We start from the raw sequence: 15847 nt of genomic DNA, 5'->3' as shown, positions 1-15847 counted from the left end.
TTCGTTATTCTTTATTTTACTATGCATTTCGGGTGCAATCTTTTGGTCTAACTTGCACCCCTCATCAGGTGTTACATTTCTATAAGTGGTAGAAAACACATTTATTACATTAATTATTGTAGTGGCATTTTTTACAAGTTACACGAAGTTATTTTACATGTTACAAGAAGTTATTACAAATTATATTATTATTAACATTCTAGTGAACTAACCTTTTTTTACATTTAGACATTCAGTTATGAGGTGTTGGTGTTTTGTCCCCTAAGGCATTTCTAACAGCCTTTCTGTCGGTTTACTTGCTTTTTTTAGTCCCTCCCATTTCCTCCCATACTTCGTCAATCTCCATGCCATTGTTTAAGTTTATGGTGGTGTTTTTATTAACTATTGCAAAGTGTTCTTTGAAGTTTCATAAATAATTGTCCTTCTCTTTATGGATTATTTTTACACTTTTGATATCGATTATACATCCAAATTTGCTGCAGTGATTAGTCCATGGTAATTGGTTATATTTGAGTCTGATTGCTGCTTCATGTTCTTTTATTCTGGTTTTGAGTTGTCTTCCTGTTTCTCCTATGTATATTGCTGGTTTTTTGCATGTACATTTTATTTCATATACCACTCCTGCTTTGTCTAGTTTTTCATTATTTTTAATTTTATTGATATTGATGTTGTTTCTAATTTTATTTTTTAGTTTGGCTGCTAGTATAATACCATTTTTTCTGAATACATTTCTATATTTTTCGTATGTGCCTTTAATATAGGGAAATGACGTATATGTAATATTCGCATTGTTATTTTTAACATTGAGTCTGTTTTTTTATAAATTCTGTTATCCATTTTTTTATTAATCCGTTTGGATAATTGTTCAAAATAAAAGTATTATGAACGATTACCCAATCAGATGCCCCCAGAATGCTGATTGGCTAGCGTATGTTGGATGATCACTCCTCAACATATTATCACTTTGTCCGACTAGATAATAGCGGTATTCATAATTCATAAATGGTCAATTTGATAAAGTAATCAATATTTATCACACTGTGTGCCCTTTTTGGTCATTATTCATAATGCCCAATTAATCATTTTGTCCATAACATATATATTATTATATAATTTTTATGAAAGATGGTGGATCTACATATGCCTTAACGATATTAATGAAGGTAATTGCATTAACTACAAGGACGAAATAACTATCGACGGCATGGCAGACCCTACTGGACAAAACAATAAATTAGAACTCAACATGCTTAGTGCGCAGGTCCATTGACGGCATCGGGTCGGGACAACGTTCCGGATCATATTTCTTCATGACTTTGAATCAAAGTGCATTCCGTTAGGGGATCGTTACCTGATGAAGAATCGTTAGGTTCGAAAACGTTTGTAACTACTTTGTTGTGGATGATACGCACACTGGTAAAAGGCATTTAATAAGTGAAACTTTATAATTTTTATACATAATATATAATAAAAAGCTAAGAACAAAAAGACAAACATTCTATCATCTACACTCAGTAGTAAACAAAAAGTCACAAAACGTGGAGATTTGCAAAAATCTTGGAGGGTCAAATTTGACATGATTCCAATACTTTTGTGATTCTTATGGTACATTTTCCCTTATGTACTGTACCATACATAAGAATAACAAAATTGCAAAATGGGACATTATTTTATATTATTTTACAAAATAATTTATTTTTAAATCATTAGGCTTGTATTAATTAATAGATTAAAAGTAATCACAAAACATCACGTCAGGTGGTAGATGATTGACCAATGAAATGTTAATATTTAAAAAATGGGTATAATTTTATAAATACTCAATATTTTTAAATAAAACCTTCAAAAGGACCACAAAAGAGGTGGTCAGCTCTTGAAAGAGCTACTAAGCATATGCAGATTCCTTCTAGATTTTCCAGTAGTTTCAATGTCATGAAAATCTCTCTTGTAAATCTAGTGGAAAAAATGTTAAATTTGTGATTGCATAAGTCCAGAACAATCCAACAAATTTATTCAAAATTTAAGACTTTCATAGTCCTCATCACAGACACTAAACATTTCAAATTTCATCCAAATTGGTTTGTTGGTCTTTGAGATATTAATGGTCAAATTTGGCACTTTAAACATGCTTTATGATATAGAATGTATTTCAAATATTCTACATAAATATTACATTTTGTCATAGAAAAATTCCATTAAAAATATTTGAAATTGTTGCAAGACAATTTAATACTAATTATTGTCATTGAATATAGTTTAAAATATTTTTTGACATTTTTCAATATTTGAAAGCTTAGATCTGGAACATGATAAAAAATATAGGCTGAATATCAGTTATATTATGATCTCTTAGCCTAAATTTTTAAATTTGCTCAATCAAATTTTTTCCTAATTAAAAAATTATTCCTCATTATCTATTTAATGCAAAACAAACACTTAAATTAAAAATCATTCTGTAATAGTATTAGACTAAGAACAATTTATTTTGCTTACTTGATATTTACAATGAAAATTATGCAATATGTATTCAAGAAGTTGTTTTACAGAGTAAAACAGTGTCATACCCAAGGTTTTAAGAATATGGTTGCTCAAGACAAATTTGAGGAAGACCAAGGCATGTTCATCCTTTTGTTTTTCAAAGAATGTTACTCAATTACTTTAGAATTACCTTAGTTATCTAATCTTACCTAGCCTACATCCTCTCCATATCAAACGAGTGTAATGTTTTGACATTTTGAGTCTAACTCATGACGACACAAGTCTTAAAAAGAAACTATTTTTTATACTAAGTTATTTTTTTTATCATTTATTTAATTAGAAAGTAAACTGAACAGGCAAATTTAAAATTGAAAAATCATCACATTCTAATTATATGCACATATACATGTACAGTATGTGTATATATACAAATGTATTTCCCCCAGGAAAATAATTTTCAGGGTCAGTCTTCAATGTTAACTGGATGCTGCTGCAAATTTATTTACAAACCTCAGTTTGTGACTACAAAAAAAAAATATTCATAACAGCATGCTAATCCATATAGTCCTGTTACCAAAAAATAATAATAAAATTAAATTAAAAACATTTTATTTAACTGGGAGAAGAAATATTTAGCTGGTCAATTGGCTAGCCAAGAAACATACACACACAGATTACTACAAGTACTTCATGACCCAGATTTATTTTTTCCATCAGATTTTTATTGAATAATGATATTATAAATATACAAATATAATCATTTGTATTCTTGAATATTTAATAATATACCAGAACAACTCTAAGGTTACTATAATTATTTTAAGAATTCAAAGATTTTATTAATAAAACTTATTAAAATTTAAAATAAAATTTCAATAAGAAACAAAACACATACAAAATGAATTTATATAATCAACTCAATGTCATATAATAAAATATGCATTATTAATTAAAATAAATAAATATATAACCAATAATTTTAGTACATAAAAATTTATATATGATTGCATAACCTATAACATTTAACCTGATATATAACCTTGAATGAACAAGGACATGTCTTACACTAGAACGTCATCACAACAGAATAAAACACACAATAATCCCTGTTTTAAACAACGGTTCAATAATCATGCCTAAAACTTAGTGCCAATAGCTAAATATCTTGAAAATTTCAAATTTTCAAACGATGTACAGTACATTAAAAAATTAAACGAAATCTCATAAAACTGAAAAATTTCTTATACCTTTAATATAAGTTATAAATCTATTATGAATGATTATTTGGTTTATTGTAATTTCAAACTTAAAATTTTTTTTAAATGATTTTTTATTGAGAATAAAATTACTAGAAATAATTAATCAAACTGATCATAATGACTGAAACTGAAATAAATCTTAAAAGTTTACAAAAAAAAAGAAAATGATAATAAAAATAATAATAATTACCACCGGTGTCAACCGAGTATAACTCACTAAACCCAACATAATAATTAAACTATACAATGCCAAATAGACAAGTTTTGAAAAATAAAATATCACATTTAGGTTAAAAATCTAATATCTAAAATATCCTGAGATATAAATTGATATATTTGTTTAACAAACTTGTTTTGCTTACATATATCTGAAAAACAATTATTATATTTTCAGTCAATTTTATATTTCAAAATATAGTTAAAAATATATAAAATTTCATCTCTAGTTTATCTAAAGTACATGCTATACAATAGTATAATAAACATCTCCAAATACAGCAGCTGTTTTTATTCTACATTATTAAATAAAAAAATGTAAAGAAAATTATTATATATATATTTACATATTACAGAACAGAATAAAAGCTTCTTATGTATTATTATAGATTATTATTAGTATGTGTAGTAATCATTAAAATAAAATTTACAAATATTTTTGTCTTTATTCTGATGAATGGTTTTTTCAAGAAATCAAACACAAAATACAGTTCAAAAAATATTAAATGTGTAGAATGTAATTTTAAAGAATTTTAGAAAATTATACAGTGAGTGAAACTTCATTGTATCATTCCTGTTACCTTTGTTTTTACACATGCATTGTCTGCCTTATTTAGTACCAGAACTAGCATCATAAAACACAGTATATTCCCCCCCCTCCATTGGTCCTCCAACTATTGTTTTCAATCATTGAAAAATAAGTTCTGATGCAACAATTTCTCTTACTGATAGTATTTTTAAATTTGAAGTGATAATTTAGTAATTCAAGGGTAAACACACAATAATCCTGAATGTGTTCAAAAATTTGACACTGCACATACTTGCTTTTCTTTCCTAGTACCACCTGGATTGTTTGCTGTGTGTTGAAAAATTGAACTGCTATCTGCAGTTCTCCAACATATTGTTATTAGAAGTATATTTAACCCATAAACATAAAATGTTATTTTAATTTTTATCATTATTTTAGTTTTCTGAAAGATTTTATGAATATACGCCATCTGTCTGGAAAGTTCTGAGATTACTATTCTAAAAATATCCAAAAATAAAAAGCAAAATTTTTAATCTTTATGATGTTGTACATGTCTTGATGCACGATTGACAATATTCATAAAACCATTGAAAGCTACTTAAAAATTCTTTTTTAATCCTCTTCAATTCTCATGTCATATTGGTTTGAATGTCTTCTAAATTGTAGTATTGTTTACCTTTTCATGTGCATCTTAGGCTGTACAAACAGGAAAAAGTAACATGGTGCTAGGTCTGGCAAATATAGTGGATCAACAAACATGGGGACTTGTTTTCAAAAGCCAAAAACTGCTGCATAATTCCAACTGAATGGGCTGGTGCATTGTAATGAAGCAGAAAAAACTTGCACTTTCCATCTTTCAGGACAAACATGCTGAATTCTATTACATTTAGTATGTTTGCTCTGAAAGACATTTAAGCATATCCAGACAGAAATGGGAAGTCACAATAGTGTCTGTTGGGATAAATTCTTTATGATCAAAACAAAACAAGTGTCAAAAAAATGTGATGAACACCTTTGCTTTGAATTTGGCCTTTTGAACTTTGCATGGTCTTGGCTCACCAATATCCAACCACTCAACTTTTGCCTTTTTGTCGTAGGCTCATATAGGTAGCATCAGGATTCATTGCCAATAATCAATTTTTGGAGGAATCATTTGCTTCTGCCATTTCAATGAAGTCATAGCAGACATTCACGTACTTCTCCTTTTGCTTGAGTCAAATTGTTTGGAACAAATTTTTCACATCGTTTCTTTTCTTCAATAAGTCCTGAATAATTTCATATAGGACCATCTTAATAATGTGGATTTCCTAGCAATCATTCCACATGTCAAATGATGATTAGCAAGCAGGAGGTCAAAATCTTCCCAATGTTCACATCTGTCAAACTTATGATCAGATGTCCTTGCATAATCTCCAAAAAATCATCTGCTTTCTTGAAGTTGTTTGTACACTCAAACACCTTTAAACAAGACAAACAATCATCTCCCTACACAATTTTCATGGCATTGTAAGTTTCCATAGCTGTTTTACCAAGTTTATAATTAAATGTAATTATGGCTTTTTGCCATATCACATTTTTTGACAAGCAAAAAAAAAAACATTACTTTTATAAATGGAACATAGAAAAAAGACTGACAACAGCATTCTGAAGTAAATCATGTCTAAACAAGAAAGTTTCATCTAAATGATTACATAGTAATCAGGTCAATGGCACTAGTCTCTCTGATTAAAAAAAAATCAATCCTGGAACTTTCTGGACAGATGGTATATATTCTGATAAAGGATCTTCAAAGGACTCAAGTAAAGTTGGGAACTTCTTGAAATAAAACAATAATACTTTGTAAGAACCAGAAATAATTTTCAAATACACTCAAATAATCTTAAAATGCAGCAACTTAAAGTTGTTTGAGTGTGTTTGTTACTTTACGTAACAGCTGTTAGTTAGTTATAATTTCCAAATGCTACAACATAACCAAACAATCTATAATACCAATGTTGAATTCATGTTATATGGTCTATGATTATGGCAAACCCACCACAATAGAATCTAAAGTCTTTAATCATTTACCTAGAAGCCCAAAACAGATTAGTTTTGCACTTCTAGATAAATAATTACTGTATTAAAAAATTTATGGGTAAACAAATGGCAGCCACATTGTTCAACATAATTTTTAGCTTTGTTTTCTCTAGTGGAAACTACATGAATCACTAACCCCATGGGATAGTAAACCTCAATATTGCTATCACTGCAAGTGCAGATCTTATCTCTATCAAAGCATATGGAACTTTATTTGTTTATTCTGTTTACTTTCCATCTTTTTCTTTGGATTAGGAAAAGACATGGCAATATTATTTTCAATAATCAAGCTTTATCAATTTACAAAGTGCAATTTATTTGTGAGCTTTACTTCATGGCAAGTTATTCTTTCATTTTCATATGCTTCATAGTTTCATCCATTATTCTGTTTTTAACTATTTCCATTTTTAATTATCTTTTTCTAGAATATTTTAATTTTATTTATTCCTTCCTGTTAATGTTTTATTTCCTTTCTTCCTGTTACTATTTTATTTCCTTTTTTCTTGTTATTAATTTTAGTATCCATGGACCATGTCCCAATGTAAAGTGCACAAACAATTGAAAATAGTAGCGCTGGAAAAAAATCTTCAGGAGAAATGTGTTGATATTGTCAAATGTCTTGGGTTGGCTCCAAGCACATTAAACTCAATATTCACAAAGAAAGAAAATCCAAGAGCAATATAGAAAAATATGGTAATTCCAATAAGATAAAGAAAACTAAAAGAAAGAGAGTAGTCATTTTGTCATTTGCTGAGTTAAGAAATATACTTTTCATGTGGTACCAGCAAGTATGGGTATCAAATATTCCAGGTGATGGAAACATTCTTTGTGAAATGGTGAAGATAATTGCAGTACACTGAATATAAAAAATTTTACTGTATCCAATAGCTGTATAACAAGGTTTAAGAACTAGCATAGCTTAATATATAAAAAGTTAGCCAAAAAAGTATGTCAGTCAGAACAGAAAGACAGAGAAAGCATGGAAGAATGGCTTGGAAAAATAAAATCTTTCGTCTATAAGCACAGCATGAGCAATGGTGATCATGAAAACATTTTAGGCCTTAAAAATCACACTTCAAATTGAGAAGTATGCATAAGAGAAACGTCAAACATTTTTTCAGCAAGAAATAATGTTTTAGTTTCATCTTCAATCAATTCATACATTAAACAATTTGAATCACTAATAAGTTAAGAAGTTTGAATTTTACTTACTAAAACATTTTTTCAAATTCATCTGTCTCAGAATCAAATAAAATATATCATAAAGCTGCTCTAGAGCTGTTTGTTAACATTTATCTATAATTTTTAATGGTTCCTGGAAGTATTGTTTTTCCCTACTTATCATTTTCGTTTTTTATTTCCTCTAAATTTCATGCATTGAGAAGGTTGTATATATAATGTAATACTCTGGTATTCAATATATTAAAAACAAAAAATGTTAGAGATTGTTTTGCTTTATCAAATCTCAAAAGAGAATAGAAATTTTATTTCCTTACATTTTATACAGAGCAGAAGATTCTTGATTACTTATAAAATAGTAGCCCATTTTTTAAATTTTGGCATATAATTAGTCAATCAGTTATCACATGATATGACTTACTGCAAGCTATCATGTGACTGGTTAATATAGAGTTATCATGAAGACTATTCTATTACAAAGTTATTGATGGTTGAAAAATACTTGAAATCCCATAAAAATACTGGTGGAACCAGGTTGAAAAATAAATCTCAGCAAAAACATCCAGAAAGTGTACTTTATGTGGTACCAGAAGTATGGCTATAAAGGAAACCTTTGAAAGTTGTGGCATATAATGAAAGCATATTTGACAGTAAGACTCAACATGTGAGTAAAGTGCACATTACACAGACTACAACTTCAAGAAGTTTTGGATGAAGCAATGTTACCATGATATATAAAGATAACAAGTATTGTTACAGAAAAGGCTTTGAGCTTTATTTTGTGCTTTAAAGTTCCTTCACTAATATTGCTCAAAGATACTCAAATGTTCAACCAAATTATTGTAGGTGCAACAACTTCACTACAAACAGAAGCATTATCAGTTTTACAAACAACAATAAATATCACAATGAGAATTTATTTATTGTGACATCAGCATAATGCCAGGCTGCAATTTTTAATCATATTTTTAATTTAATTTAAAATATATGCTCTCCACCTCAAATTAGTAGTGTCTTGCCCCTGTACATCATACTTTTCCTGATAATGACAGTGTCATGCCAGTCATCTGTATAACACTGTTCTGGGAAAAAGTTTTGAATTGAAATCACATGATTCCAGTCTAGATCAAAAGTTAGTATATAGTTAATCTGGGCCACCTGCCTCCAAGCTATCCATATCTGGTCTGGACTTTCATCTAACACCATTCTTGAGATTAAAAGACAGACAGTGGAAATTTATAGGTCTTACAATTTTCTTGAAATTTCTGCCCAATTACACACAGCCATAATTCTTGCAGACAAAAGCAGTACACCTCTAACCTAAACAACTCAGATCTGAATCTAACTCATTATATAAAAACCAAATGGCATGAAGTAGTCCTAGATCCAGAAGGAGTTTCATGATAGGAATTCCAATGATCTTAGCCAGATAGCCAGATGACCAAGCAGTTAAGGTGGCAGCCTACTGCTCTGAGAAACTTGGAATTGAATCTGAACAGGTTAAAAAAAACCCCAAGGATTTTTCAGGGAGTGGTCCATCCTGGATAGGCCAGGTTCTATTCCTTACCATCCAGCAATTCCATTGGGGACTTGGCTGAACCTATAATAGCCTTTATAAAAGGCCCTCTTACTGCCCACAGGGAGAAAGGAGTTAAACACACAACAAAAATAATAGTATATACTAAAAGATTAAATAAAAACTAATAAATAAATTTTAATATTGATAATATCTGTAGTGGGCCTAAAGCCACTTGGGGTTGAGAAGATTCTGAAATGGCATTACAGCCGGTATGGCTCTCGACAGCTAATAGACATGGAGTAAAAAGCAGTAAATAAAGAAATTTCTGTTAATGTTGATTTTGTTAAGAAATTTGCATGTAACTTTATAATATCTAATGACAGATTTGTGAGATGATCAATTAGCCCTTATTCGTTGTTAAGAATTAAAATATACTAAAATCAATAGTTGGTTTCTAAATAATTTTCTGAGAGTGATTATATAAAAAATGAGTTAAATGATAGATACTATGGTAGCGAACTCGGCGACAGGGTAAATTTTTCTACCCTACAATCTAGATGGCGACAGGGATTTTTTTCCCCACCCCTACATTACACGCGGCGACAGGGAATTTTTCTTTCTACCTTACATTTAGACGGCAAAGGGGAGATTATTTCTACCCTACGTTCTACGCTTAAAATTCTAAAAAATACAAATTAAAAAAAATAGGATAACTTACTTTGTTTCTGAGCTTTTCCCATTTTTCCACATTTCCCGTCAACGGAACTAGACTCTCCGGTACGTGACGATGCTCTTTTTCCCCCTTTCGTCTTAACACTTTCTCTCTTTTTTTTCACCTTTGTCTTGTGTTTTCTTTTGCTTTTTTGTCTTTCTTGCTGACATTAGGTGCGGGAGCAGCCGCGATAGTCTCTGGTTCTTTCAAACTAGGTATTTTTCCGTGACCGGGATGTATTCGATCAGTGTATGCCTGCCTTTTTAGAAACACCCAAGGAAACTGCCGAAATACTCGTCGTGGACTCTAAACCAAGATAGTGCCGTATGAATGTCAAAAGATTCGCTCATGACATATTGCCACATTTCCTTTGAACGTTCCTTCGAGAGCCAAACTATTCCGCCAGCATTTTCGGCAACGCATCACGCACGATTTCCGGTCACTGCGATAACTCAATTTGCATGTTTGGCCACATTTCTGGCAAAGTTCCTCGGTGTGTTGGAGGCCCAGTTTTACGGCAAATTTCGGTCCGCCATCAATTCTTTCGTCTAATCCTAATTCGGAAGACTCTGCTTCTATTAACTGATAAAAACATCGCCCAGTACACTCTTTCCAAAATTCGTCCGACTCCAAATCGCAACTCGACATGACAAACTTGTGAAAAATCTATTCCAAAAATTGCCGAATACACTTAGCAAATTTGTCAATACATTTATTCCAAGCGCTTAAATTCACAATGTAAATTAAAATTATTATTAATTACCTTATAATAGAAAAATTTCAAAAATAACAAAAACTCAAGAAAAATCTTTTTGCACGACAACATGCCTACTCCACTCTCGGGGGAAAAATTTGCATACTTCCGATCAATCACGATTCTACGGATCAAAGCGCTCTCTATGGATTTCATTAATTGATAACGAAATTCCAACAAATTCCCAGTCGCCATCTTGAATGTAGGGGAAAAAATTTCCCCAGCACAGTCTAGAATTTCCATGTCGCCCTCTAAAATTTCCCTGTTGCCGAGTTCGCTACCATAGGTAACATTAACCAAAAAATGAGTTAAATGGGGATAGATCAGAAATTCATCAGCTTTCAAGATACTAGGTTAAATAACAGATATCAAAATATGAATTTGCTTATAGAAAACAGAGAACTAAAGGGGAGATACAAAAATATGTATCTTTGGTGATTTCCAGAAAAATATAATGCAGAAAAATAAGTGTAATTAATAAGTGTTTTTTTTTTCCTTTTTCTTCACATTTTTAAAATATGTTTGGTAAGTTTAGACAAAGTAAGAACTGTTGGACAAGTTAATAATTGCAATTTAGAATCAGCACTTTGTTAAATAGACCACACCCGTTTACAAAATGATTTTTAAACAGATAATCCATGAGTTATTCACATATAATAAATTAAAGAAAATATAACAAAGAGCCAAAATTATTTCTAAATGTCAACGAATGACAATGTTTAACCAACAAAAACAGAACTGAAAATCGTTTGTAACTTGTACCAAAATAAAGTTTTTGAATTTATAATTGGATGACCTTTTTCTAAATATTATTAAGAATTTTAATAATAGTAAATATTCTAAATGAACACAAAAATAAAGTCTCATAAAATAAGGCTGCTTGATTTTTATGAGATTTGTTTTATATCATAGACCAGAAAATTCACTTAAAATAATTTCTGTACAACTATAATTATAATTAGAATTTAATTAATTTAATTAAATTAATAGAAATTTCTATTAATTAAATTTGGGAAACTAAACCTAACTTTTAGCTTCAGAATATGCCAACTCCATGAAAACAAAAAGCATGCTAAACTGATTAAATTTTTGCATAAATGTTTTTGGCTAATTTCATTAGCCATCATGAGTTCGAATTGCGCAAACTATAAAATTTTAAAAGTATTTATTTAAAAATAATTCGAATATACAAACATACTGTATAGCATATACATTACTTCTTCACAAGCTATAAAGCGATTTTTTAAAATAATTGCTGCAAGTGCAGACTTATTTGCAAAAATTAATAAGTTTAAAATAAAAATATTCAATGATTTTGAAATACACACTACTTTTATCAGGAAGTGAAAGTTTTTGTTATATGTAAAAACATTTTTAAGTTAGCTTTGGTTACGGATAATTCTTGAAATGAAACATCAAACTAAACATTATAGAATCAAATTTATAACATTTCAATAGATGTCCACCGGCCTAAAACAGCTGAAAATATTTTACCGACCGTAAATAAAATATTTGACTACCTAAAAAGAAGCAGCAGATTTCCATTTTTATAATATAGTACCAAGAATTTTGTAATTTAAAGATTGAATAATATTTTGAAACAGTGTTTAAAATTAGTACTTTTCCTTTTTTATGAAATATTTAAATGGCTTATATGACATGACATACTTTATATTTTTTTACATATAATAAATAATTTATACATAGTTTCTAGGCTTTCCTATAATTTAATTTTGCAATTTGTATAAACCCAGCAATCATACAAAATTATTATAACTTAAAAAATAGTAAGTCTTTGCATATTTTATTATTACCATAAAGAAAAAAAAATTTTAAGACTCCAAAATAAAATTATCTACTGAAAAACAATATTAAATATAGCCAAATAATTATTCCACTAAATGTAATTAGTACCAAATATTATCAAAAAATATTTAAATGTCTTACAGATTATATATATATAATTATTAAATTAGAATTATTTCAAACTTCTCTATAATTATTTACACACTTTAAATATGCCATTTTCTGCCGTAATAAAATTTTATGTACGGTAACAAAATCATTCTACGTATTTGCAAAAAAAACTCCACGCACCTACGTGGAGTTTTTTCTATATCTATATAAATATATAGATATTTATATATTATATATGTAAAATAATTTATGTAGAATAATAAAATATATATTTAAAAAAAATATTCTCGATACTAATTTTCATATTTATTTACATATAAATGCATCTTAACTTTCAAAGGTGCAAATACAAACTGATAATTGTTATGTTGATAAAGTTAAATGAACCTGTGGTGGGTGTTGCACAGTAGAAATGTACACATAGAAAAAAAAAATTAATTTAAAAGAATCATCCATATCGAAGAAAGTACTATTTGAAGAAATTGGTGTTAAATAGAACAGAAAATATAAAGAGGGAATATGCAATGTGTGCTCCATTTACAAGTGATTTATTAACCCTACAATGTTGTCAAATCAATTTTTCAACTTACGACGTATGATGATCCATTGTCATCTTTCACTTCTTGCATGTCAGGTATCGAGAAGTGCATTTTTATTCTCACCTAAAGAAAATCTCCATTAACTTGCATAAAAAATAAGAAATAAAAGGACGGTTTGTTGGACTCGATGGAAAATATACGACACTTCTCAATTCTCTGAAAAACATTTCCTTTTAAAGTGACCTCTGTCGGTTATATCTAACGATTTCCTACATACGAGGATGTCCCTGTTCGATATAATTGTACTAAATGTGATGCTTTCCAAGTGAATTGGTCAATTTAATACGCGCGAATGATAATCGAATATTTCCCCCTAACCTAATCCTCGTAATTGAATGAAATGTAATTTAAGTATTGTATACTATGTCGTGTGAAGTGGGGAATTTTCCGATTTGTAATTGTAAATTAAATTAATATCTATTGTTTATTTAGGGTCAAAAACAGCTTTGATTAAGTTATGAGCTTCAAAAATAGTAAATATAGTTATGAAAACGTAAAATCTAGACTGGGAAGGTAGCACGTAAACAGTGGCGTAGTGAACATAACTGGCGCCTGACACTTTATTGGCGCCCCTCTCCCCCTCCAGAAACACATATAGTTTGTCTTGGAGACCATTTGGGCGTCCCTCTGCGAGTGGCGCCCGGTGCTGATACACCCCCTTGCATCCCTCTCGCTACGCTACTGCACGTAAAGTACGTAACGCTATTTTTATACTTTTGCCTTCCTGTAATGCGCTAACGCATATCATAGGATCGACTCTAATTGTATCGAGGAATAATACACAGCACTGAGTACTGGACCATTGGGATCGGTCTATGTAAATATTGGGGCACGAGCCAAGACAATAAGTAACAAAATTTCTCACTGTTCATATTCTGAGTGGATATACGGAATAAAGTATACTGCCTGGCCAAATAGCCGAGCGGTCAAGGTGGCAGCCTACCGCTCTGGGGACCCGGGATCGAATCCGAACGGGTCAAATAATCCCCAGGAATTTATTATTTATTTTTTTTGTTTTTTTGTTTTTTTTTAACTCTTTCCACCCTGTGGGCACTAAGAGGGCCTCTTTTAGTAGACTCATTATGGGTTCGGCCAGGCCCACAATGGGGCGACCGGGTGGTGAGGGACGGGGCCCGACATATCCGAACGGACCACCCCCCGAAAAATTCCTGGGGATTATTCGACCCGTTCGGATTCGATCCCGGGTCCCCCAGAGCGGTAGGCTGCCACCTTGACCGCTCGGCCATCCGGCCTTTCCCCAGGAATTTTTCGAGGGGTGGTCCGTTCGGATATGTCGGGCCCCGTCCCTCACCATCCGGTTGCCCCATTGTGGGCCTGGCCGAACCCATAATGGGCCTTCTAAAAGAGGCCCTCTTAGTGCCCACAGGGCGGAAAGAGTTAAAATAAAAAATAAAAAAAAAAAAGGTTACTGCCTGTGTACAGCATTCGTTTCTATGTCTAATTTTTGAAATTTGGTATATACTTTGAAAGGGGATCAATTTGCTAATACCGGTACAAATATATTGAGGATATCTCCCCTCTGTCCCACATAAATCCATGCCTTTGTACTGAACGTTAAATTATTTTTTTACCTGTTATAAGTGTAACGTTCAAAGCAGTGACAAACAGTACATTTTGCCATACAATGCTGCAGAAATAAAAATGAATCATACCCAAGAGTCAAGATCCTAGCATTACGTAATTTGTAAACAGCTCCACCCCATCTTGCTGAAGTCATGAGTTGCCTCATGACTTCAGCAAGATGGGGGCAACTATAGAGACGTATGAAATGGTAAAATAATTTCAGGGATCTTGTTAATTAACATCTTCAGACGACACGTATAAGATTGTCAGTCAGAATGTTTTGCATCATTCTAGTTGATACTAAGCTGTGAAGAAATATGTCCATTGGAATGCATATAAGACCTTGTTACGCAGGCGGCATTACCACGTGGGGTAACGGGGCATTTGCCCAGGGCGGAACATGGCAAGGGCGAAAAATTTTCAAGTATACTTCTCGTAGAAACTTTGCTTTAAATAAGTAAATATAATTTGCTGATTTGAGTATAATTTAAATTCACAATTATCATTAATTATGCCGGGATACGAAAGAAAACTGTTATAGGGGCCTCAATACCGCAAAAGAAAATTGAAAAAGCATATATGAAGAAATGATTTGTTCCTCGAGTAAACTCTTAAGATCTTAGTGTTGGTGAAACAGTTACTTCAACTTTACAAAGTCGAGAAACTAATGAGAAAACATAACATTAGAAATTAGGGAATAACCGATCTGCGAATCGTCAGTTTACGAAGTGTTGGAAGGAAAGCAAAATACAGAATCAAGGATTTACAAGCACTAACGCCACTAGAGAAACTTGTAGCGCTTCGCCGCTATTAATTATATGTATATATTTATGTATGATTTTTTGAACGATATGATTCTATTTATATTTGTTCATGGTAGAGAAGGAACGGATGCAAATTGGTAATTTTAATGAAGAAAATAAATTTTAATTTTCCAGACAGTAATGATTGCTGTTTCAAACCATCATATTATAAAAGACCAAGAGTGAAGTAATGCGAAGGTCGAGGTTAATTAATATATTCCC

General features: G+C 30.9%; 1 protein-coding gene across 1 annotated transcript in view; it reads right to left on the bottom strand.

Annotated features, from left to right (window-relative positions):
- Positions 1 to 13485, bottom strand: part of LOC136988562 (sorting nexin-17-like) — a 51618-nt gene extending 38133 nt beyond the window's left edge. Inside the window, exon 1 of the mRNA XM_067286457.1 lies at positions 13230 to 13485. Within this exon, the coding sequence (XP_067142558.1) occupies positions 13230 to 13289 (60 nt within the window). The 5' untranslated portion in view covers positions 13290 to 13485. The remainder of the gene's footprint in view (positions 1 to 13229) is intronic.
- Positions 13486 to 15847: the final 2362 nt, after the last annotated feature.

The sequence above is a fragment of the Centruroides vittatus genome, unplaced genomic scaffold (assembly GCF_030686945.1).
Source record: "Centruroides vittatus isolate TY-2023 unplaced genomic scaffold, ASM3068694v2 scaffold_3315, whole genome shotgun sequence".
Classification (NCBI taxonomy): domain Eukaryota; kingdom Metazoa; phylum Arthropoda; class Arachnida; order Scorpiones; family Buthidae; genus Centruroides; species Centruroides vittatus.
Note: the sequence above shows the minus strand (reverse complement) of the source record. Positions and strands in the feature narration are given on the sequence as shown.